Source organism: Gekko japonicus, unplaced genomic scaffold, assembly GCF_001447785.1.
Source record: "Gekko japonicus isolate JY-2015 unplaced genomic scaffold, Gekko_japonicus_V1.1 scaffold20, whole genome shotgun sequence".
In the NCBI taxonomy this organism is placed as follows: Eukaryota; Metazoa; Chordata; class Lepidosauria; order Squamata; family Gekkonidae; genus Gekko; species Gekko japonicus.
Window position 1 is genome coordinate 2,025,899 of NW_015169172.1, and position 11,202 is coordinate 2,037,100.

Genomic DNA, 11,202 nt, shown 5'->3' on the forward strand with positions numbered 1-11,202 from the left:
TCTACCAATCCAAAGCAGTCCAGTGGCACTTTTAAGACCAAGTTTTATTCAGGCACAAGTTTTTCCTCCTCTGCTAGGACAGATCTGCACTCCCCCCCTCCCCAAATAGCTAGCAATCTAAAACAGTCCAGTGGAGCCTGAGTGGTGGGTATTGCCTTCTGACACACTTCCGGTGATGTCAGGGGATGTGGCATATGCTAATATGTTATGCTAATAAGCTCCTGCACCTCTTTTTGTACAAAAAGACCCCTGCTTGCAAACTGCTGTACCCTACGTTACCATACCACATGGATCTTAAATTTTGCCATCTGACAGACGAAAATAAATTCTGTAGTAAACAAAATAAATTACATTTGAACAGAAACTGTCTCATAGATAGGACTGCCAGTGTCTTTGAATATTAAGGTAAACACTGTAACATTGAAAATAAGAAACTCTTTAACAATGTGTTATCATTAAACATATTATAGCATACTTAATGTTGCTAATTCATGTATTCTTGAAAATATTATATATGTGTACAGTGTGCATAGGAATTGTAATTATCTATTGCTGAAGACTATCTTACATAAAATTGTTAATGCTACATATTTTGAGTAAAAGCTTATATTTCGTTCTGAAAGCAAGAAGGAAGTTTTTCAGTGCCCCTCAAATTTTCGTGTTATGCCAGGGGGTGGGGCTGAAAAGTCCATGGAACAAATGACCTCCCATTTTTTCCTGTTTGTCCCCCTCCCAGGCCTTTGAATTTTTAACACCTCCCACTTTCATTTCCTCTCTCGGGAGAAAAAGCAAGCAGGGACCTAACTTCAGTAGCTTGTACATGCCAGAATACAATAAATGTTTTAAATAGCACATAACTTTCTTCTTGGTATGAATTCTTTCTTTGATACTCAAGCTTCCAGTTTAGTCATGTATCAAATGACAGAACGCTCTGCTGGAATTTTCCTTTTCTGCTTAGATAACTAGGTTTATCTGTTTCCAGGCAATGGAATACAAAGGATGGGCAGACACTCTCTTTCTTATACAGTTTACACTCTCATGCATAATGGGGTAAGAATACTTTATCTTTCCTTGCTTTTCTGCCAAGAAACACTAATCAGAAATTCTGTGTACATTCTCAATGGGTCCATAAAAATTGACATCATTTAGGCATAGAAATTCCAATAAAGTTAGAGAAATATAAAGAAAACTTTGGCGCAATGCAAAATCTAATTAAGAACCAACTCTATGAATGGTCAAAAATGGGTTATTCTTGGGTAGAAAAAATAAAAGTTTTTATACTACCAAAATACCTTTTTTAATTTTCAACAATCCCTATAATTATTCCTTTATCAATAATAAAATCATGGCAATCAATGTTAAATCGATTTATTTGGAATTATAAAACAACTAGAGTATCTTTTAATACAATAGGCAAACCAAAGAAGGCAGAATGGTATATCTTAATTTATTACTTTATCACAGCACTGCATAATGAACCAACTTGATTAAAATTCTGAATATAGACACTGCCCCTGTCTGGTGCATAATAGAGCAAGGTTTTTCTCCCACAAAAATATTACAGAAATTAATTTGGAATTCCACAGCAGAATGACCAACAGTAAAATATGTTAAAAATCCATTTGTATTGAATACATTGAAAGTTTAGGAACGTAATCGAAGAAAATTAGCCGCTTCGATATCTCCTCTTGCAGCTTTTGTGGGACAAGGGTTCCTTTGCATTATTTCATTAAAAAAACTTAATTAGAATTGTAGACATTGTGAAAAATGGAAGGTTGCTAAATAAGATAAAAATAGATTCTATGTTAGACTAACCTTTGCCATGGTATATGTATTTTTTTAGTCAACTATTAAACCAACCTTCTTTTAAAGAATGTATAACAAGACCACTAACACTATTTGAACAATTGTTGAAAATGAAACCTGCATGTTATAAAGGTTATATCTATTTTATATTCAATATTATTGAACCTATTGAACATGGTACTACCATCTTATGTGCACTCTTGGAATAAAGACAATACTGATTTAATCACTTTGCAAGACTGGCAAAGAATATGGGTCTCTGAAACATTTCAATCTAAAACTCAGATATTTAAAACTGTATCTAGGTGGTATTTGACACCATTAAAAATTCATCATATGACAAAAACCCTATGTGGTGGTGGAGTTGTGGGGGGAAAGGTACATATTGGCAAACTTGGTGGTCATGTAAAAAAGTACAAACTTTTTGCAAAGATATCATTTTAACTATCTATCAAATAACCGGATGTAAAATGCCCCTAGATCCAAATGTTCTAGTACTCAATCTATGGAACAAATAACTTTCTAAAATAGCCAATAACCCCCTTTTAGAAAATCTATGTGCAACGGCTAGACTAACTATAGCTAAGTCATGGCTAAGTCTGATTGGATAATAAAGACTTGTGAACTTTGTACATTGGAGAAAATCACAGAATATTTAGTGCAAAAAAAATTGAGGAGTACCAGTCAAAATTTATCCCAGTATGGTTTCCTTTCTTAGAATATCTTTCAGAAAAAGAATTTTCATTAAGTTCAGATACAATTATTGTATTATGATATTCAGTCACTTTGTTAATTTTTATTATTAATAACTTCTGCAGTTTGGTGTCACATTTGGTATTCATGTTTATTAAGTTTAATAAAATGGATATTACATTGTTTTTAAAAGTATACATTCTCATATGAATATGTATGGCTGCTCTTTATCATGAAGCAGATCTGTCAGCAAAAAAAGAATTGCTGTGTGAATTAGTACTGAGCTAATCTGTAAATTAATGGTGATACAACATTAAACCCTGCAAAAGGTGGGCTGACTTCAGTCTTGCATGCTCTGCTTCTAACAGAATTCCTGTGGGCCACTAGTGTGTATTCAGTTTATAGGAGTGTATTTATATATCTGTGTCTCAGGTGTGGACTGATCTGCAGAGGTCTAAATCTGCAGATCAGGCACATGTAGACCAAAAGGAGAGAAGGGTGTCTGGGGGGGTGGGGAGATTAACATACAAGGGGTGAGGGGAGAAAGGGGGTGAGAAAAGCCATCCAGAGAATGGGTGGGGCTGAAAGAGAGAGGGGGAACATTAAAAGAAAAGGGCAGGAGAGGGAAGGAAGCAAAGGGGATGCCCCTCCCTGGAAGGTCCTTGCAGGTCCCCTCTTGTAGTCACCTAACAGTTGAAGGCACAACACAGCTGTGCTAAATTGTCCTGGGTATGCAGTCTTGCCCTGTTGGTCTAGGTCTACTAGAAGAGATTTTTTGCAAGAATCTAGAAAGTAACAGACATGAGATGGCATGCCAGAAACTGGCCAGTGATCTTGAATACTGCTTCACATACTGACTTTTTCTTCTTCATAGGTTTGTTCTGATGTATTCAACAGTACTTTGCACGCAATATAATTCTGCTCTTACAACTACAATAGTTGGTTGCATTAAGGTAAACCTTTCAAATCAGTAAATTTAACAGATAACTGTCTCTCTTTAGCCTTTCATAATGTAACATGGGCTATTAACAGGGCATGATTCACCCCTTGCATTTTGTGAGCATCATCTCTGTAGTAATGCATTTTAGGGCTCTCATTTGCTTCATTATAGAGAAGAAATATTGAGTGGAATAAAGGATTGCTTAGAGAATGTGGTCTGTTGCTTTGAATCTAGAAGAATTTATATCCTGAGGTGAAACCTTTGTGCGTGCAGAAAAAACTATGTGCATGTATTCACATATGCTATGCATCTCAGTATCCTTGGGAAAAATTAAGCTTTGAGTGTAGAAGAATGGATAAAGTTAGAATACTTAGCTAACAAAATCTTTGTATTTTCCTAATATTCTTAGCAACTTGCTGGCTTCTGTTGGTTTGTTTGTTTTACCAGGGCAGGGTTGGCGCATGTATGTGGCATCTTTCTCAGAGCCAGCATGGTATAGTGATTAGTGCTAGATTAGGATCAGGGAGATCCAGGTTTGAATCCTCACTGTGCCATATGAGCTCACTGGCGACGTTGGGCTAGTCACTCTCACTTAGCCTAACCCACCTCATAGGTCTGATGTGAGGTTAAAATGGAGCAAGGGAGAATGATGGTATAATCTACTTTGCATCTCTGTTGGGGAAGCAAACGGTTATAAACATCTAAATATGTCCTATGGATTACAACAAAAAGTAGCAATTTAGTTAATACAATTCTCCCCCCCACCCCCCCCCCCCCCCGGTCAAACAGCTGTTTTGAACTCTTTATATTGAATGGTTTGTCCGCTTTTTCTTTGCAGAATATATTAATAACCTACATTGGAATGTTCTTTGGAGGTGATTATATTTTCACATGGATGAACTTTATAGGTTTAAATATCAGGTAAGTGGAACAAACTTGTTTCCTCCTTCTTAAAGTGTATAAAATAAGCAAGCTTACTGTGGAGCCAGTGGCTAGTCATACTAAAATTCTGAACGGTCTGATTTTTAGTTATGTTTCATAATATTATTGTATGAATGTCAAATACATTTTTGTAATCTGTTTGTTTTTTTAAAAAATAAAACGGTAAAAAAAGTCACTGGAAAAATACAAATCATAGATAGCATTGTGTTGTATCACTGAACACTTTGCCTGCTTCAAGATGAAGTGTGAGTAGCTGGAAGAAAAGTTTGGATGGGACTTCTTCCAGGCTAGAGATCAAGAATCCTTCCATTTGATATTTAAGTGACACCATCTTGCAGTCTGAAAGATAGGGTGCCATCTGCATAAGGACATTGTTTGACTACAGGAAGCCAAAGGTCTACAGTCTTTGGATGGTTAATTGACTTGTGCCCGAAATTTAATTTGATGCTCCCACATGGTCATCTGTTCCCCCTGCCAGCTCAGTTCGGGCAAAAACGCAAAACAATGTTTTAATGTAACTAACTGTAATTAATGGGCCGATTCAAGTGAGGATTCCGATACATTACAGTAATTAATTGAACATGGCCCAGTATGTTCTGAAGAAGTGAGCAGTGACTCACGAAAGCTCATACCCTGCCACTTATTTTGTTAGTCTTTAAGGTACAACTGGACTCTTGCTCTTTTCTGTGCTAACTGTGATTAGTTATGCTGTGTCAAACCAGGACCTGAAGCTGGTTCATCAACTATAATTGATTTTAGCTGTAGTCTGTGTAATAATATGTACGTGGTATCCTGGCTTAATCCTGACTTCTTTCCTGCCCAATGTTCTGTGCACACTTTGGCTACGGAGGTGCCTGGGAAGAACAGCTTAAAATTAAAATTGCTTTACTTTTAGCACCTCTCATAAGAAGTTATTTCTGTCCATTATCTCTTCTTACTCTTAAAAGTGCAGGAACCATAGCATGCTCCATCCTTACATGCAGCAGTCAAAAGAAGCCAGTTTGGTGTAGTGATTGAGTGCGCGGACTCTAATCTGGGAGAACTGGGTTTGATTCCCCACTCCTCCACTTGCACCTGGCTGGATGACCTTGGGCAAGCCGTAGTTCTGATAAGAGCTGTTCTTGAAAAAATAGCAGTTTGTGTCAGAGTTCTCTCAGCCCCACCTACCTCACAGGGTGTCTTTTGTGGGGAGGGGAAGGGAAAGGAGTTTGTAAGCTGCTCTGAGACACCTTTGGGTAGTGAAGGGCGGGGTATAAATCCAATCTCCTCCTCCTCCTCCTCTTCTTCTTGTTTCATCATATAAAGCCAGGTGGCAGCAGGGCAGGTCTTGGATGTGGGTCACCTTCCCAGAGCTGTCTTGCTGCCACTGGGGTCCAAGGCTGACTTTCCTTCTCCAGCACCCAGCACCTGTACTACTGTTGCATAGCTGGGCTCCAGAGGTGCTGCTTCTGCAGCTGTACTGTCCTGGCAGGGTTGACTAGGTGGGCAGTGTTTGGGACACTGGGATACCTTGAGTCACTTTTGCTTGTCATTTGTGGGCAATGCTAAGAAAGTCCAGTGGTGGAATCTCCAGTGATAGCTGGAGTGGTACTGGACTGGAAGGGTGTACCACCACCAGCAGGGTCTGGGCAGTGTGTTGCCCTCCCGGCCTACCTTGCTACCACTGGCGTGCAAGGTGAGTTCCAGCAGAAGTATAATTAGGTTACCAGTTGCAGGGTGAGTCTGTTGGACTCTTGGAAGCTTGATTAGGTATGAGGAAAAGAATGTCAGAACCGTTCTTTCATTGGGAAAGGAGTTGGGGATTTATAGCCCTGCTGGAATGAATGGCAGCCAATAGAAAGCAAATTGAGGGGAAACTTCATGTCAACAGTCAGATATTGTAACATGGGCTGGGATGGCAGTGGCATCTTTTTTTTAGTGGAGAAAGAGGTTTAAAGCCAGAATTGAACATCTGTGAGCTGAATCCTGGTTTAACAAACCAACCATAGTTAAACCAGTTTACGTCTGAACTGAGCGACTCTTAGGCTTCCTGTCCGCAAATTATTTACTCTTATAGTAAAAACGTCCATATCCCCCTATGAAGTTTCCATCAATAGTGTTGATCTTCTCCTGTACATTTGCTTAATTGATAAACCTATTTAATACCGTTTGGTTTCTAAATTTAACTGAAATTGGTTATAAGTGCAAGGCAAAAACAATGCATAATGTGAAGAAATACAGCAAAGGCAAATGCCACAGTTGAGCATATTTTATGATGGCAACCCTTTAATTTATCTTTCCCTGTAACAAAGTGCTGTATCAATATAAAACAATTATGAAGCGATTTACAAGTATGTTCCTGATATTTTTTGTACGTGGGAATGCTGGTTGGTTATTTAGTGTAATTTACAGAGAACTAACAGCTGAAAGTATGGATATTCTTCATCTAAAATATATGTTTTGCAGTATTGCTGGGAGCCTGGTATATTCTTACATCACTTTTACGGAAGAGCAAATGAACAAGCAATCTGAAGCGAGCATCAAGATGGACATTAAAGGGAAAAGCTCTGTATGACAAAGGGATTACTAAACAAAAGTAACTCTTGCTCTTCAGCAGTGATTGCTGACAAATCATTAGACTATATAGTGTCTGTGAATGGAATGGTATGGGTACTTTGCATTTGCACAATCTGAAGGTTGCTGCCTTAAAATAATTAGGTATTTATTGATGCATATGAAATACACAGGTTTGTGGATAACTTTAAATCCGTAAAGAACAGCATTTTTCTAAAAAAAAAAGAAAAGCTTATCACATCAGAGCTCACACCAGTTGTGAAAACCAGTGTTTAGTGATACAGTATTAATAATCTTGAGTGTACTGAGAACACTGCTAGATGAAAACTGCCTGTGAAGAGAATTTGTCCTAAATATTTCAGAACCAACGGAGGCTGAGCAGGCTTTCTTTTTCACATTCCCCGAAAGATGGAGCCTGACTGCATTTCCTTGCAAATCACTTGTTAATTTGAGCGAAATGCAATTTATGATCAGGTTAACCTCAGTCGATTGCAATAAATGGTTAAAACGGGGCTCACCTATTTCTGTCTGAAATCAGTGGTCCCTTCGCACACTGTTAAAATTTTGAGCACTATTATCCTCAGTGGTTATTTACATATGCGTTCAAGATTCCAGAGGGGCTGCCCTGTGGAAGTTCCAGGCAGGGAGCCCTTATAAGTGTAGCTCCATTGTACAGAACAGGGGTCTGAGAAACAGTCTCATGGAGGAATGAGAAATGTGAACTGTAGTTCTAAAGTCATCAAACTTATGCCCTGCTGCTAGGCTTTCACTTGATTAGTCTTGCACATTTTCTCTGTGTCAGGAAGATGTGTAGCCCCAGAGGTTCCCTTTCTACCTAAACAGATAAACTAGCTGCCTTCCTAGGAGAACAGTGTTGATTACAAGCACCTTTCTTGAAATTTCATTTTTGAAAAAGCCTATAATTGAAATGCACTCAGCTGTCTTTTACTTGTAAACTTTGATTTTTAAACTCTAAAGAAAAAAAAAAATCCTCCTGCCAGATTACTGGAAACTAACCAGTGTTTTTTCTGTTCAAATACCCTGCCCCTTATAGCCACACTCTTAAGAACACAGATGGCTGGAGCAAGTCCTCTCTACTGTGCCATTCCTCTGAGAAAAGAAGAGAGAGGACTAGTTGTTCCTTGTAGCTGAGTTCTGAGAAGACAGGGTGAGGGTTCCACTCCTCCTGACCCATATGCCTGAGCCGGTTTATCTGCTGTTGAATATCCTGATAATGTTTACCTGTAAGACAGATAAACTTCCACCCAGTGGAAAAGGAGTGTGCCTTCCCGTTAAAAAGCAGGTCCCCTCATTGGCAAACTACTCATGTGACCTTGTGTTATTGACTCGTGGCAGCCTCCTTGCTAGGAAGGCCTGTACTGCTTGGGAATGGTTTTCAGTTCCAGCACATTTCATTTGAGGCAGGGACAGTAAGCTACCTGTAAGACGTGAGTCAGTCTGACTTTGCAGTATGCCTCCCAGCTGTAGAGACTGGCATATGTGGTGATCTGAATTCTATAAAGCATTTGAAAAAGAATTCTCATCAAAAATTTTGTTCAGTAATGTGAAGAGGCATGGAGCAAATGGTGTCATTTGGGAGAAATGTTGTTCTAGAACAGAAAGAAGGAGCATTATAGGGTCACTGTCTGGAATATGGCTGAGGAATCTGATAGGCCATTATTAATAGTATTATGGAACAAGATGAGTGGCTCTATTTGCATGTTCAAACATGCTTTGACAGGATGTAGATCATGGACTCTCTAAACATCATGGTAAGGCATCCTGGTTACCATGAATTTAGTGGACTCTCTTGGGGCAGAGAACAGCCTGAAACTGGAAATCTTCTCTGGCTACAAACAAGCAGAAGAAGCAACACTGGTGTGGAAAATGCAAGGAGTTAACCCCTTCACTGATTACTTCCTTCACCAAGAGAAATATGAGAGCCATGTCGTGCTGCATCTTGGATTTCTTGTCACTTATATGGTTTAGTTACATGTTAAAATTTTGACCGTGTCTTTCCAGAAAATTGTGGGTGGCAGGGAACCCTAGTTGCATTGTAATATGTGTATTCAAAACAGTTGGTGGTCTTGGCAGTGCCTGCAACTTTGGAGAGCTTCCTTCAGTCATTAGCAGAGCATCTTAGGTAGCAGTGCAAGAAAGATATCTAATAGCACAAACAGCTGTTTTCATTTGCTGTAGAAAGTAGTGGGCCAGATGGACTGGTGCACTAACTCCTCTCAGTATAACCTAAAAAGCTTAGGACACAAGAGCATATAGCAGAAAACTTGCCCCTGTAATTCTGTGAATCTTGGAATTAGGCCATGGGGCGTTCAGTAACCTTCAGTGTACATTGACTGTTCCTTATGCACTGTAAATTTACCAACATTTTTTACCATATTGGTTTTCAGATAGTGTTCTTTCTAAATCTATCTGTAGGTAAAGTCTGCACTATGAAATCTGGACTTACCCATTTGGAAAATCTAGTAGGCGCATTAACATGTTTTTAAATTTTCTTCTCAAACACAAACACTATTTCTGTAATGTGATTTGCTATTTCAGGCAAATTTAATCTTTCCACCAGCTAATTAGAGATTAAAATATTTATCTTGAATTCTATAAGAGTGTTTAAAAGGACCTTTATCTCTGGAAATACTAGTAATCTATGCAAAATGACAAATATACATCTCCAGAGATGGGGTTATCCTAAGAGAAAAAAATTAAGAAACTTACAGATTAAGATATTCTAATTAGGCTATTGTATCTTTAACAATGAGTTCTAAAACCTCTGCTGTTTGATATGCCAGAAGCAGAATACCAAGTCAAATCATAATAAGTTGTACTAAAATTAGGATCTGGGTGCAAGGCTGCAGTCCTAAAAAGAGGACATACAAAAATTTGCTTTGAAATGAATGGGCAGAAAAGAAGCATATAAATTCTGTAAATAATGAGGGTTGTGTTCACCTAAATGTGTTTAGGACTAGCTACATGTGCAAGCACCTCTCACAAACCAGTTGATGGCAATGCATTAGCTATCTTATTTCACTACTGCCATTAATTTCAGCAGGCGTTTTTTATAACTTCCTCTTAGGTATATTTAGTTCAGTTTTTGTGGCTCATTTCTTGTTCATAACCAATGCAAGTGTTACTCAGACCACAGTGTGTTTAACATTTGGCTTCTGCTATTGCTGCTCTTATTTCAGTCATTTGAAATCTGATTTTCTTATATAAAATATGTTTCATCCTTTTTAAAAAATTAATTTTCCTTTTTGCTCTTCCATTCATGGTAGGTATGAACAGGGGTCATTTGGGGGGGGGACGCCATCCCCCCGGGTGAGGTGCGGGAGGGCGGGGCCTGGAGCTCCCTGCTGGTGCCCGCTGGAGGTCGCGGCCGGCTGTGGGGAGGACACACTTCCGGTGATGTCAGGGGGTATTGGCATATGCTAATGATTTATGCTAATGAGTCCCCCTAGCTCTTTTTCTACGAAATTTCATGGTAGGTTGAACTACATTTTTTAAACACACAGATAGTGCCTGTTAAAAGCATGACACAAGCTGCCAGGTGTGAGATTATGTACCACACTGCCATTTATCTTTCAGTTGCTAGTGTACCTCTCCTACCCTGTACTGCTACAGTCCTGCCAAAACCACAAGTTCACAAGAAATGTGGGGGGTCTTCCTAAACTGAAGTGCTGATACCTTAACTTCAAACTGTTTTGGTAAATCTGCTGTACTGAGGCAGTTGCTCTCAGGGTATCTTTTTAGAATGTTTTAAAAAAAAATCTGCTGGATAGATGTACTGTCATGTAAAATAGTTCTGCATTCTGTAAATATACACCTTTTTAGTGCCAAGTTCCAGAAGGCATTGCATACACTGGGAAGGTGAACAAATTACTATTTTATTTTCTGTGCTATGAATTGCCCTCTAAATATTTTCCTATATAGAATTTATTTACAAAAACAAGCATTCTAGTGGTAAAGGTCAGCTTTTTCTTTTAAAAAGTATGTTCTGTAAGTCAGGTGACACCAAAAGGAATTTTATGTGCTATGTATTTTTGTACTTGCTTCAAATAAATTTTCAAAGAATTTCTCAGTATCTTAAAAAAGCAGTTTTGTATATTGTGAGGGGGAATCACACAATATTTCAGCTAATGGAAGGTGTACATTTTTGCCAGTTCTTCCCTTCTGCTACAGACCCCTGACTCCCCTTCATGGTGTGTGTTTTTTGGGTGGGGGGTCCTAAATAAGTAACATTGCAGGTATCATTTTGG

At 38.7% G+C, this 11,202-nt stretch overlaps 1 protein-coding gene across 1 annotated transcript in view; it reads left to right on the forward strand.

Moving 5' to 3' along the window:
• The window catches only part of SLC35D1 (solute carrier family 35 (UDP-GlcA/UDP-GalNAc transporter), member D1), a 30,653-nt gene extending 23,494 nt beyond the window's left edge, over nucleotides 1-7,159 (forward strand). The window contains exons 9-12 of the mRNA XM_015415788.1: nucleotides 983-1,050; nucleotides 3,374-3,452; nucleotides 4,278-4,360; nucleotides 6,827-7,159. Coding sequence (XP_015271274.1) covers nucleotides 983-1,050; nucleotides 3,374-3,452; nucleotides 4,278-4,360; nucleotides 6,827-6,935 — 339 coding nt within the window. The 3' untranslated portion in view covers nucleotides 6,936-7,159. The remainder of the gene's footprint in view (nucleotides 1-982; nucleotides 1,051-3,373; nucleotides 3,453-4,277; nucleotides 4,361-6,826) is intronic.
• Nucleotides 7,160-11,202: the final 4,043 nt, after the last annotated feature.